Raw genomic sequence first — 13,828 nt, 5'->3', positions numbered from 1 at the left:
TATGGGAGAGAGACCCGGGACAGCCACCAACAGAGCAGGAACATTTTTAATGGGCACAATTCTGATGTATGAGCGCAAACGTTAAATTTCTATACCATATAAAAATATAGAACATTCAACAAAATAACAAAAATAGATTATTCCAGCTGCTAGTGGGTGTTGCAGGGACAGAGTTATTCAGTCTTTGCTGGGGAAGGACCCTCTTGGTAACCACCACTGCTGCATGGGGTGAAGATGGGGCCTTTCCCACCCACTGCCCCACAACAAATGCAGAGGATGAGCCCAGGCACAATGGAGGAGACATCAGGCGGTACTGGAGACCCTAGTTCTGTCCTCCGCTTATCATCACAGCCCTTGTTCCCAGCACGAGTGAGGATGGCCTGGCCCGTGCCATACACATCCTTCCATCCAGGAGCCAGCCCTGTCCCCCCATGGCTCTGCCCCACGTGGCACAGGGAGGCAGCTGCCCCATCGAAAGCTGCACCTGCTGCCTTGGTGGGACCCTGGAGCCTTGGCCATGGCACAGAGCAAAGGACAGGCAAGGCGGCATCAGTGGGTGCTGGGCGAGGGGCAGTGCTTGCCGCGGCCAGGGTGCATGGGTGCAGCGGGAAGCGGGCAGGAGAGTGCAGCCACGGATGGTGCTGGGCTCCGCACGGCCAGACCCTCGTGCAGGTTTCTCTGCATTCCTAGTAGCCATGTGGGGCAGGTGTGGTAGCAAAGCGTGATGGGTTCAGCTCCCTCCCCATAGCCATCCTCCTTGCTGGGAGACCTGGTGCCAGCCTGGAACYGGGCTGGCGAGGGAGCTCCGTGGCGCTGGCAGCATGAGGGCTCAGTCAGGATGGCTTTGGCTGCTGTTGGGCTGCAGTTTCATACTGTCAGAACTGCTCTGGGAGTCAGGGGACTTTTTCGCCTGCAGCACCATTGTCCAGTACCAGAGGAAGATGAGGAAACCTAGGAGAGGTGCAAGAAAGGGTAAGTGAAAACCCCTTGGAGGGATCAGCAAAAATAGGATGCAAGAATGAGCCGGCCAGCTTGCCAAGGCCAGCTCCTCTTGTACCCATCACCACTGGCACTGTCAATACCCCACAAATGCTTTCAGGGGAGCCCATCACCACAGGCTCACCTTGGAGAGAGTTGATGATGGTGAAGATGTAGAGGGAGACAAGGCGGAAAACACCGGAGGTGAAGGAAAAGAAGACCAGTGCCCAYGGGATGCCCAGCAGGACGCTCAGGCCAAAGAGGGCTAGGACATGCTTGAACTTGTGGCCTTTCTTGTTCTGCCTGAGGAGCTCCCGGAGCATAGCCCCCAACATGACCGAGTTAAAGAGGAACACCAGGCTGAAGAAACCCAGGTTCACTATGTTGTGGATCAGAGGGCTTGTGATCCAGCATCTAGAGGGTGGAGAAAGGGTAGAGAGTTATGCTTTGTTGTCCTACAAGGGCACAAGCAGGACAGGTCGGGGAAGCAGGCAGGAAGGTGCCTGACAAATTCAGCACCCAGCTTGGCTAAACACGGAGAGGGATTCCCCCCACCTTATGCAAAATCCCAAAGAAGCCAGTAAAACCACAGCCTGGCAAGCTATGGAAAGTCTATAGGACACATTGGTGGTTCAACCAGCTGACTTTATCTAAGATCRGGGACCAAGTAACACATTTCCCATGACTTACATGGTTGCGTTGGTGTATTTGCCACCAGTGGATTCATACACTGGAATGGAGAATGGGCCATAGTTCGTCCAGTTAGCAAAGAAGATCAGCGTCACGCAAAAGAAGGGGAGACCTGGGTATCAAGAACAGAATGAAGCAGCAGCCATAATCTCCTGGCCCTCACACCTACTGGAAGGACTCACTGTCCCTTTCTCCTTGTATGCAGTATGAAACAGCAGTTTCTCCTCAGGGAGAATCAAGGATAGAGCACGCAACAAGGATGCCTGGCATTTGCCCTGGATGGGCAGTGAGCTGTACTGCACAGCCCACAGCTGGTGGGTCTCCCAGGGTCATAGACTTTTAGGCCACAAAAGATCATAAGATCTTGCTATTGCAGCCTCCTGTGCAAAGCGAGGCAGGGATTTCCTTCACCAAAGCTATTTCTCCTGGCTGTCCTGAATGTTTCTTTTAGAAAGAGAACATCCCATCGCTACTTAAAGACTCCAACTAGTGGCTGCCACATGCTTCCCTTGCTGTGCCACCCCAAGGGTGAACTGCCCTTGAAGCTATGGCTCCAGCTTCTGCTCTCCGTCGCTGTCTTCCGCCTTGACAGAAAGACCCCTCTGCTCTCAGAATCTGCTCCTCCATATTTACATCTACATCCCCATCCAGGCACCACATACAGTAAGAAAGAATTCTAGGAGAAGAATCTGAGTCTACCTGTGTGTCTCCTATATCCTGTTGCCTCTACCCTGGGGATGTTTCTGCCTCTCCCAAACTCACCCCAGCCGACTAAGCAGAGCTTGAGGAGGAAGTGATTGTGGTAGGCATTGAAGACTTCAATCACAAGCCGGTAGAGATTGTAACCCTCGATGCCCATCCACGTCAGGCAGCTCAGGAGAGAGAAGTGCAGAAATAGCCCCCCAGCTCTGCAGATTGCCTCACTGCTGGAAGCCAAGTGCTCTGAGATGAGGAAGTTGACATCCAGGAGAAAGATGGCGCCCAGTAGGTTCATGTGAATGTGCATGCTTGTGATTTGGTCTCGTTGCTTGCTTCTGGAAAAGTGAGAGGGAGAGTCTCACCACCACACCTGGCCACTTCYCTCAGCTTGGTGCCCCACAACACCCCAAGACTCCAGCTGGAGTAACTCACCATAATCAAAAGAGTAAGGAGACCCTCTGTTAGTGTCAGGGGGGCTAAGTCGCTAATCCCGCACATGGGAACGACTGTTATACATACAAATCCAGATCCCTTCAGTTAGCTCTGTATTGCAAATCCAGATCACGGTGTGGGGGGAATAGAGTGACATATTTTCTGCCTGTCATCCATRTAGGATCAATGACACTACTTGAGAGAACACCCTTCTGTTCTCCACTGGACCCTTGAAAAGATCTTTGCAAGCCTCTGCTTGCTGGATCCATGATAATAACCAAACTGATGTTCCAAAATCACTGAAAAGTAGATGTTTTAGARAGCACTCCAGGAGACCTGACAAAAGGGGTTGATTTCTGGAGAGAAGGGTTCAGTGCTTTCTGCAAATYTGGCTCCCTCATCATGCTTCTCAACTGCATTTGGAAAGCTTGAGCCCATGTAGGTCTAATAGCAAAGGAAAGGATGCACCTACAGAACGATGCACACACTGAGCCTGGGGTGACCTGTCAGACTGCTAACTCATYTCTGCACCCAGACTCCAGGGCTGTACCTGAAGTAGAGGAAGAAGATGGTGCAAATGGATGCCAAAGCTGAGATAAGACAGCCAATGTATGTTATGATACTCAGGTAATCCCTGTGTATATAGGTGATCTCCGGGGAGGATACCTGAGGAGAAGGAGGAACAAGAACTGTAGTGAGGGAGAAGTTCTGCAGAGGGGAAGGATGCAGAGAGCTCCAGGAAAGCAATACCCACCATCAGTACAGCAAAGTAGGTGAGGTGGTTGCATCTGCAATCTGTCTGGTTATCCCCCTTCACTGTTGTACAACCGTAGTTATTCCAGTTACCGAAGTGTGCTGCAAGGGAGAGAGCCTGGTGAGCAGTGGGAATGCAACGGAAAAGTTTTCTGACCTTCAGAGCAAGGTGTCCATGGCAGGGGAGAGGACAAAGGTGGGGGTCCTWGCTGGCCCCATACAGAGCACACAGCAAGAACATACATATATGTAGGACTGCCACCCTCAGAGGCATCAGCACCCACCCCTGGGGAGCAAGTAACAGCTGTTCGGGCACTATGAAGGGAAAAGCCTGAAACAACCCTCTGGGACAACTTTATAGAGAGCTCCCTGGAATTAGAGAAGGGAAGAGAGATGCAAATGAGAGAGATCGCTAACAGGGRGTGTGTGAAGGTGAGGAGGATATTTTTCTCACTGCTACATGCCAGCTGGGTCAGCCCTGCTGGTTCCCCATTGCTGGTACCTGCAACAGCAGAATGAGCAAAGACAATGTTCTACTTCACACCCAGATGCAGAAGCTCCCACACTCAAATACTCACTGGTGATGTCTTCTTGCCAGAAGACACACAGACGGGTCACATTCTTCTGAAACAAAAAAAGCATGGTCCCTGATCAGGAYACATCTCTGGGTTTGACACACGGATGGCAAGGTTGGTAGAGGGAAAGATGGGGCAGGAGGTTAGAAGTTTTCAGGAGACAAACTGGGCCATATCATGAGTGTGGGCTCAAGACAGACACCATTCTCTGACGCATCTGCAAAGCAGCATCTCCTGGACAGGAGCAGGAAGAGCCACAGAGAGAGCACAAGATGCAAATGTGGTTGTAGTACAGCCTCAGAACACCTAGCAGATTTTACTAGCAGGCTGAGGGCATGGACATGGACCTGCTGAATTGTGACTAYGTTCTGAGCTGGCAGGGTCTGAGCCCTTCTTGCCTCTCTATTCCCGGAGGGGTCAGGTTTAGTGAGGCTATTTCCTCCACCTACCGGCAGCTGGCTGTGGAAGAAAGTGAGGACCACGGGCTCGGAGAGGTTGGCCACTACTGTGTCCACCAGGGAGATGCCAACCACCTTGTCTCCCAGGACACGACTGCTGTTTTTATCCTGTGGAGAAAGAGGAGACAGTGACAACATAGGAAAAGAGAGCTGCCAAGCATRAAGGTGCTGAGAGTTCCCAGAAACCCAAAGAGAGAGGTCCCGTGCCTCTTTCCTTGTCATGTCTCCACCTCACGCTTGCAACGCCCAGGCCTCTTTCCCAGATCAATGGCTCACACACCGGGACTGAGGTTCTCCTGTCAGCAGTATCTATTGAGCAYAGATGTCTGCACTCCTGCTCATCCCTTCCAGTTCAAGTAGAGGCAAAAGCACTTCCACATTGTGATCATCTACCTCAACCACAGTGGGCAAATGTTTAAAACACACCACAAACCCTCTCCCGACACATGCTAGGTCCTTTCTGCCAACTATAAAGCAAAGCAAGATGAATGCCACCCTGGCAACTGAACCTGGCTTCGTGTCTTCTTTTCCCTGCACTATTTCTCCATGACTTAGAGACTGGCTGCAGTCAAGCACATCCCAATGAGCAGTTTGTTCTAACTCTCATGCCCCCATGGTGCCCTGTGGTTGTGTTCAGCTCAGCATCTTTGCAGCACCTTCTCCAAGTGAGCAGCCGCCCATTGGCCTAGGTGCCACAGGCTTAATCTGTTTGGGGCTGGCTGAGGATCACAGAGGGCTGCAGGAGGAGCAGAGGAAAAAGCAAAGCCTGGTTGAATTGAAGGTGATGTTACAGGGTGCAGCTCTGCCAAGAGTGACCAGGCAAGGCTAGCAAAGAGCCCAGGTGGATGCTTGGCACTTATTTGTAAGACCAGTTCCTGCTCCAGCTGACTCTGCGCAGTCCTGTACAACCAGCCCCTCCTTGCACAGCAAAGGCACCTCATTGTGCCATACCTGGCCATTACCTGGAACATGGTCTGGCTGTTGATGTCCATGAGGAGCACCCTGTGCTCCGCTTTCTCCTCCRTGTCCTTCACCTTCGTGAACAGGCTTCTTGGCAGTTCCACTGAAAATCCATGGACCTCTCTACCCTCCTGCAACAAGAAACCCATTGGAGAAGATCAGTTGGGAAGTTGTCTAAGGATGCTGGAGGACTGAGATTGTCAGGAGCTCGGGACATCAGCTGATATAGCGTGGCTAGGGAGTTCCTGCTGCCTCGTGCCAGCTGGGGAGCCCGACAGTGCCTGATYGCATCTCCTGGCCCCCTGCGCAGTCCACACAGAGGCTGCAGAGTGAAGGAGAAGGTATCTCCAGACTACAGTTCTGTCCTCTGAAATGGCAGAGTCCTGCACTTAGGGAGGAATGATTCCATGCACCAGTACAGGCTGGGGGCTGACCTGCTGGAGAGCAGCTCTGCAGAGAAGGAGCTGTGAGTCTTGGACAACAAGKTGACYATGAGCCAGCARTGTGCCCTTGTRGCCAGGAAGGCCAATGGGATCCTGGGGTGCATTAGRAAGAGTGTTGCCAGCAGATCGAGGGAGGTGATCCTGCCCCTCTACTCAGCCCTGGGGAGGCCTCATCTCGAGTACTGCGTCCAGTTCTGGGTTCTCCAGTACAAGAGAGACATGGAGCTACTGGAGAGAGTSCAGCGYAGGGCTATAAGGATGATCAGAGGGCTGGAGCAYCTGCCCTGTGAGGAACGRCTGCAAGAGCTGGGCTTCTTTAGTCTGGAGAAGAGAAGACTGAGGGGGGATCTTATCAATGTGTGTAAGTACCTGAAGGGAGGGTGTCAAGGGGATGGGGACAAACTCTTTTCARTTGTCCCATGAGAAAGGATTAGAGGCAACGGGAAAAAACTGAACCACAAGAAGTTCTGCCTGAATATGAGGAGGAATTTGTTCACTGTGCGAGTGACGGAGCACTGAAACAGGTTGCCCAGAGAAGCTGTGGAGCCTCCTTCTCTGGAGATGTTCAAAGCCCACCTGGATGCAACCCTGTCTAACATGCTCTAGGTGATCCTGCTTGAGCAGGGAGGTTGGACTAGATGATCTCCCGAGGTCCCTTCCAACCATACCCATTCTGTGATTCTGTGGCTCTTCCTCCTGTCCCAGTCACAGCTCCTCACAGGCACTTGAGARGAGGGGACACTTCCCTACCCCTCTCTGCCTCTCTCTTCTGCTAACTCCTTCCCACCAAGGCCCCGGGAGGTGATGCAAGGTGTTTCCCAGAGGTTACAAGTCAGGAAGTCAGAGCATCACTGCAGTCCCTCACCACCTTCCATAAAGGACCAAGAACAAGGAGGGCTCTGGCAAGTGCCTCCATCAAAGCTCCCACAATGGCTGTTCTGGGCCACAGGGTCACAGCCACGCATCCTCGCCTGCAAGAGCTCTCGCTGACRGGACTCTTCTCCTCAGCCCTCATCCTTGCATGCTCTGCTGCTCAGCTCCCAGCCTGAACTCACCTCTCTCTGGGAAGCAAAGGCCACGTCTTGAGGAGCTTGACTGGSTTCGATCTTCAGGACAGTTGCATGCATGGCAGCCTGCCCAAAGGTCCGATTCTGGCCTTCAAACTCCACCTTGGCCAGCTTCTTCTCAAATTCCTGCAGTTTGCTGTTGGGGAAAAGCAGGGTGCAGAGTGAGTGGGAGACAGAAGGCACAAGCTCTGCTCTGAAAGCCTCCATCRTCCAGCCAGAAAAAGACGTGCAAATGCTCTGGCACCGTGGGCAGGCTCAATAAATATCCTCTGCTTTAATAAAGTCATTGCCTGGCCTTCACCAGGAGGGGCCCAGTGGGCTGCACTGGGCTGGCCAGTAAGAAGCTGTGAGCCTGATGAGAGCCTGGGAATGGCTCAAGCTAGGAACTCACTTGCGAAAGGTCCTGTGCACCGGGACTCCCGCAGCCACTGTGGGGGACTGCACCATGAGGCTGTCTAGGTCGGTTAGCTCTTTTTCCACATCTTGCTCCCAGACAGGCATGTTTTCTGGAGAAGCTGGTGGGGACACAAAAGGAAATACTGTGGGAAAAGCAACCAGAGCCAGCTTCCTCCATGCCTCRAGCCACCCTTGGGCTGTGGGCTGACTCCCCCCTTGACTAAGCTCTAGCAGACCATSGGGAGCAGAAAGCAGAGGAGGCCCTCAGGATTTGTACCTGGAAGAGCAACCAGAGACTAGGACCCAATGGGTTTCTCCTGGTCGCCTTGGGCAGCCAGAACAAGCAGCTGGAGCTCAGCTGCAGCAGAGGATATCAAGGCCAGGCTGTCTAAGCTTAGCTAGGTGTCTAGCAGTGCAGATGGGAGCCTTGGAGATCTCTGCAAGGCACACGAGTCCCACGGATTTTGGTGGGCCGAGGCACTTCTGAAAATCTGAGGGATCTTCTGCTTTCATCTTTAGGAACCTGCTTACCTTAGGGAAATGTGGGTATCAGGGGCTGCCTCTAGGCTGCTTCAAGCAAAACTACTTCTACTACTTATCAACCCTGAGCTGTGTCCTTAGAACACTGTGCTACAACAAATTATCAGTGCAACACAGTTGCTGTGCTGAAGAGTGGGTTGGGGATAAAATTAACTCTTCTTTCGTTAAAATAACATTGAGTTGCCTTTACCAGGGAAGAAGTAATAGGGTGAACTGTCAAGGGAGGTGTTCTTCTGGCCCTTCAAAATATAGGACACATTGAAGATAGAGCTGTTGTTCTTTTCAGTCTTCTGATTTTCTTTGCCCCAGATGATGTTACCAGACAGGTCTTTTCCCAGGAGAAAGTTCTGTTTTCCATACGCAAGTTTGAGAGTCTTGTTGGGCTTGAACCAGTAGACACAGAAGCGGTATCTGCCCAAAGTCGGAGGCAAACTGTACTTGTAATAAGAGTTTCTCTGGTTTGGCAAAAAGGGCCTTTTTATTATCAGCGCCTGGGCCGTGTTCTCAATGGAGATGATGGCAGGGCCATGCTCGTAGATGACAGAGCTGTTCTCAGTTTGGTTTCGTTCACCGCAGAAGCGGAAGTCCTCTTCTTGGTGGCTTCTCTCCCCCAACCCTGCATTGCACAAACACAGGGAAATGTTCACCTCAGCCAGAGGGGCTCCAGGGTCCGGGACAGCCACCCCCGGCAAACCAACTGCTGCGACATCAGCAGTCAGGTGTGTTTCAACTCTGCCACCCCCCTGGCCCAGGCTGTCTCCAAAACATGCATGACCTCATCCTTGGCTGACGTGAGTGACTTAAGCCAGCTCTGTGACTTGTCTACGGTTACGCTTGGAGGTTTCAACAGTGAGCTCAGGCTCTTCAGGACATTGGACCTCCCCTCCCTTTCTGGGCCCCGGCCTCTCCCAGATGCAGGTCCCTGGGGCTGACAGAGCCCRATAAAGCAAAGGAGTTCTCCGTCTCCAAAGTGTTTCTGGAAAGTATCAGACCACYTCCAGATCCCTGCCCTGGAGACCCCAATGGACCAGAAGCAAGAGGGGAATTCAAGCTTTCAAACAAGCCCGCAAAACATTTCTAGAAACCACACTGCAAATATCTCTAGGTACCCCTTAGCCCTCCCATTTTGGGGCTGCTGATTCCTTCCAGGAGCCCAAATCTGGCCAGCCCAGGGCAGGACATGGCTTGAGGCAGCCTACCTGGGAGTGGGAAGAGAAAGAGCAGAAGGAAGAGTTGCATCAYGGATGGCTCTCTTCGCTTCAGGTGCCTCTGAGGAGAAAGCATCACCTAGAAGGTCACAAAGAAAATTGATTAGTTTGGGATGCCAGGAGTATCGCCCATAGCCACAGTGCAGGGTCAGGGGATGGAGAGTAAAGCGAGCTGCTGCTTGGGTGGGAAAGCAGGAGTTCCTTGCTCGCCTTTCWGGCCTTAGAAGGGGCTATCAGCCAGGTCCTGCAGGAAGAGCTCCCTGGTGCCATCGCCACCCGGAAGAGCCATGGGTACCAGGACACTCAGCACAGCTGAAAGGACTTCAGGTGTGAGGAGGCCCTGTCCTTGTGCCCTTAGCATGGAGATGGTGCCTACCACGCTCTGCATGCACCACAACTGCCAACAGCTCAGYGCAGCAAGGGATTCCTGTTCCTCTTGCTGCTTCAGCTCTCAGTTCATTTGCTGGCTTGTTAACATGGGCGATAGGAACAGAAGGAAACGGCGGTTTCCTACTTCACYAGGTCTAGATTTATGTTCACTGATGCTTTCAGCTCCTAGAGATTAGCTGAAGGGCTGGTCACATTGTGGCCAGCAAACAGAGCTGCGCTGACAGATAAATCCTGAGCAGCCAGGCCAGCGGAGATGAAGATGGAGCAAGGTCCAGAGCAATAACCCGCTCGGGGTCTCCCATTTGCAAAGGCAGCAGATTTCTCCTGCATCATAGAAGTAAAGCTGCTGAGAACATGGCCCGAGCCAGCTGGGTTCGCCTCAGACATTATCGCCTGCGGGTCACTGCCAGGTCTGGTCGGGACTGCAGGCGAAAGGAGCTGCCTGGACACAAGTGTTATGGAAGAGGTAGCCCTGTGGCTGCCTCGCACGAACCAGGTGGCCTGAGCGAATGGTCCCTTCACAGCCTTTAAGAAAGAAAATAAAAAGCAACCTATGCATCGCAGAGCTGCAGTGCCCACCTGGGGCCACGCGTCCCACACGCCCGGGGGTCTGCCCCACGGGGCCACGCCGGCAGGGACAGYGGAGCGTGTGGGCCACCACCGGCGACGCTCAGCAGAGCTGAGTGCAACCCGCTCCGGTTCAGGAGAGGAAAGCAGAGCGTGGGAACGCTACAGCTGCCACACGGGTCATGCAGATGGGAACATGCCCCTGGCCAGGCTCGAAGGGACTGGTGGCCTTATTGCAGCGCCTGCCACCACGAGCGACAGCCACTTCCACCCAACGTGCCTCCTCGCCCGGCCCCGAGCACCTGGGGCGGATGGGGCTCTGCCCTCATCTGAGGAAGGCAGCCTTTCTCCACTTCCCGCTCGCGGCCCAGAACCGCAGTCGCTGGGTCGCAGCGCGGCTTTCGCAGCAAAACTAAGASAAAAGTACTACGAGATGGGTTTAAACTGAATAAAATAGCAACTTCTGCGCGCAGAGAGGGAATTCCGGCAATCCCCGGAGGCGGCGGAGGCGAGGGTCAAAAAGGGACCAGGCGCATTCGCGGAGAGCAGGTCCATGAACAGATGCGGAAAGGATGCACCCGCGGCCGTCGCCCGCCCAGCAATGCGGGGTGCGGGGCGGTAYGAGGGAAACGCTCGGCGGAAATCGGCCAGGCACATGTGTTCTCCCTAAATAGCATCCCCCAACGCCGCTGGCGGGGAGGGGGGGGAGGGGGGGCCGGACCTGATGTTCATTCTTACTGCCAAAGTCATTCCAGCCACGCGGACGCCGGCTCTCCCTGCCCTGGGTGCCAGTCCGCGCGGTGCTGCCCTGCCGCGGCCTCGCCGGTGCCAATGCAGCAAGCGCAGCTGCCAAAAGCTGCCCGCGGCTCGGCAGCACCCGCCGCCTTTGCGCGGATGCTTATAGCAAGCTGTGCTCTCCCTGCGGAGCGGCGCCAGGGTCCGAGGTCCACGGGGAGCTGCTCCGCCTGCCGCCCCGGGGAGCCGGAGCCGCCGCTCTGAATTCACCGCGTCCGTCCGTCGGCCCTTGCGAGCTCCTCGTCGCCTTTCTCCGACCAGCCTGGCAACGTCGTCCCGCGCCGCCCCCTTGCAAGAGGTGCAAAGCGGATGCCTGGAAGGATGCGGGCGCCAGGAGGGGACGGCACGGCCCGCGGTACCCCGCACGGGCGAGCGGGGGAGCCGCCGCCGGCGGGGTGGCCCCGGGGGACAGGGCGGGCATGGGGGACCTCAGGGATGGGACCGCCCGGGCAGGCGGTGTCACACCAGCCCGGAGCTTCACGCGGCGGTGGGAGCCCAAAGGTGCTAACGGACCCACGTGCCCTCGCTAACCACACGCTTCTCGCTCTCGGGCCCTCCCATCTCGCTTCGCCCCAGGCCTCGGGGCCACACCAGTCTTGGCTATGCCGCTTGCTCTGGAAACTTCTCGCCCTTTCCTTGCCACGAGTTCAGCCTCCCACGCYGCAGCGACAGCGCTGGGGCAGGGCCCGTGAGCCAGCCTCACCCCAGCAGCCCCCGGCCCCGAGCCCGGCCGCCGAGCAACGCTTCGGAGGAGCTGCCTGATGAGAAACCTCACTCGTGTCGGTCTTGACAGCGCTGGCACCAAGGAAATGCGCTTTGCTGCAAACCCTAGGTGGGGAAAGCCCGGTCTGAAAACAGCCCACATCTGCAAACCGGAGCGGATCACGTAAAAACCCGCTCCCGCAGGACCCCATCGGCTGCAAACAGCCTAATGCAACCCGTGAAAGCCTCCAACGGAGCCTCCTGGGAGCAGAAAAGCATCACACGAGGGCTGTCCCTGCACCCCGCGGTGCTCAGCGACGCCCAAAGCCGAGGCGCGCTCCAGCGTYGCTCTCAAAATCGTCCCGGCTGCGCGCGTCCGCAGCGTTAGAAAGCGGCTTACAGCCCCGTCGAAAGCAGCGTCCTCATCCCCGGGCGCGCGCACTGCAGCTGCTCACCGCCTTGCCRTGGTGAGAGGAGGAGGAGGAAGCTTCGCCGGCCAGCTCAGCTCCGTGGCCACATCCTGCGCCTGCACATCGCCTGCCGGAGCCGSTCCGCGGCAGCCCAGCCCTAGGCAGACGTCGCTTATCTTCCCTCCCCGTCTGCTCCAGGTAGCAATTTGCCATCCCAGGAAAACGGGGGCATCGGGTTGTAAATCAGCCGGCTGCCGTGGGGAGCACGGAAGGAGGAGGGCGAAACAAAGGCGATTTGTGGCAAATCAGCCTGGCAGGGAACGGCACGAGGATCAGAAGGCAAACGCACCCAGSCGCGGAGCGAGGCTGGCTGCCGAGCCGATCCCAAAGACGCCGTGGGAGGAGGCGCGCGAGGCGCTGATAACCGCACGGGAAGCAAAGGGAAGCACCGGGGCTGTTTGAAAGCCACCCCCCGCCAATGCAATGCCAATGCAGTGCCAATGCGACGCCAATGCAGTGCCAATGCAGTGCAGTGCCGATGCAGTGCCAATGCAGTGTCAATGCAGCGCCAATGCAGTGCAGTGCTGACGCAGTGCCAATGCAGCGCCAATGCAGTGCAGTGCCGATGCAGTGCCAATGCAGTGCAGTGCCGATGCAGTGCCAATGCAGTGCAGTGCCGATGCAGCGCCAATGCAGCGCCAATGCAGTGCAGTGCCAATGCAGTGCAGTGCTGACGCAGTGCCAATGCAGTGCCAACGCCGATGTTAACGCCGGGAGCAGCAGGTCTGGGAATGCAGAACGTGGTGCGGAGCCAACGCACTGGGGGTGCGAAGCACGAGACCCCGACACCCGGGCTCAGCCAAGCTGTGCCCGTCCTCCGGAGCCTCTCCAGGCGGGAATCCCGGCTCGGGGGCCAGCGGGAGGAATGAGCTTCGGCCCATCCTGCCGCGCTTGCCCCGTCCAGGCTTCCCAGCTGCGCGGAAAGGGGTCGGCCCCTTTTAGCACCAACCATTACCGAAAGTTCACCCCAGAGCCAAAACCCCCGAGGAAGGGCAGCTGGCATTTCCCCTCCGGACCGAACGGCCCGGCTCACCCCGATGTGACGCTCGCCCAGATGCAACGTCATGTTCGCTTTATTGCTGCTTCCGGAGCCGAAACAATAGCCGAGATAAAATCCCCTGGAAGGGCGTTTCGACGGGACAACTCCGTTCCTATCTGCGCCCACAAAAGGCACGGCCGGAAGAGCCCGGGCTGCGGCGAGCCGGGGGCTGCTCCCTGCCGGCTCCCGGAGCGAGCGCCCGCCGCAGTTTCCTTCCCTACCCAAAGCCGGGACGACGATGCGCTCCGGTACCTCCGGTTTTCCGCAGCCCAGCGCTCCCTGGGAGCCTTCCTCGGGCGAAGCCCATCCTCTGCCTCGCGCCGGCCAGCGGCCCCAGCGGCGCCGACGAGGCCGCCCGCTCTCGCGGGAGCGTTCCCATCCTACGAAACCCCTAGGTCCGCTCAACCTGGAAAAAAAGGCGGTATTTGTTACTACGGAGAAATCCGTCCGGGTCACTTAGCGCCAGGTATTTGGACGCTTGGCAGCGGCTCAGGCTTCTCACATGCCTTTTTTTTTATTTATTTTTCTTTTCCAAGGAGAAAGGAAGATGTTCTCATATCTTAAACAAACACCGGAAACGAGGAGACCCAGGGGTTTTTCCTCTCGCTTTTGCCTCGAGGGTTTTTTTTCAGGAGGACATGTGCCGGGGCTGCGCGCCTCGGCGCT

The 13,828-nt window shown here is 55.9% G+C and overlaps 1 protein-coding gene across 1 annotated transcript; it reads right to left on the bottom strand.

The window, feature by feature from the left end:
- Positions 1-28: 28 nt before the first annotated feature.
- On the bottom strand, positions 29-13,558 carry LOC146590057 (adhesion G protein-coupled receptor G1-like). Its single transcript, XM_085315207.1, has 14 exons — positions 13,415-13,558; positions 9,191-9,278; positions 8,182-8,607; positions 7,447-7,570; positions 7,044-7,191; positions 5,548-5,676; positions 4,577-4,693; positions 4,131-4,176; positions 3,554-3,654; positions 3,350-3,465; positions 2,431-2,702; positions 1,669-1,780; positions 1,124-1,392; positions 29-951 (listed from the first exon to the last, which is right to left on the bottom strand). The coding sequence occupies exons 2-14, from the start codon at positions 9,273-9,275 to the stop codon at positions 830-832; spliced, it is 2,067 nt and encodes a 688-aa protein (XP_085171333.1). The 5' UTR covers positions 9,276-9,278; positions 13,415-13,558; the 3' UTR covers positions 29-829.
- Positions 13,559-13,828: the final 270 nt, after the last annotated feature.

The sequence above is a fragment of the Rhea americana genome, unplaced genomic scaffold, assembly GCF_003343005.1.
Source record: "Rhea americana isolate MKP2758 unplaced genomic scaffold, rheAme1 scaffold_421, whole genome shotgun sequence".
NCBI classification, from domain to species: Eukaryota; Metazoa; Chordata; class Aves; order Rheiformes; family Rheidae; genus Rhea; species Rhea americana.
Note: the sequence above shows the minus strand (reverse complement) of the source record. Positions and strands in the feature narration are given on the sequence as shown.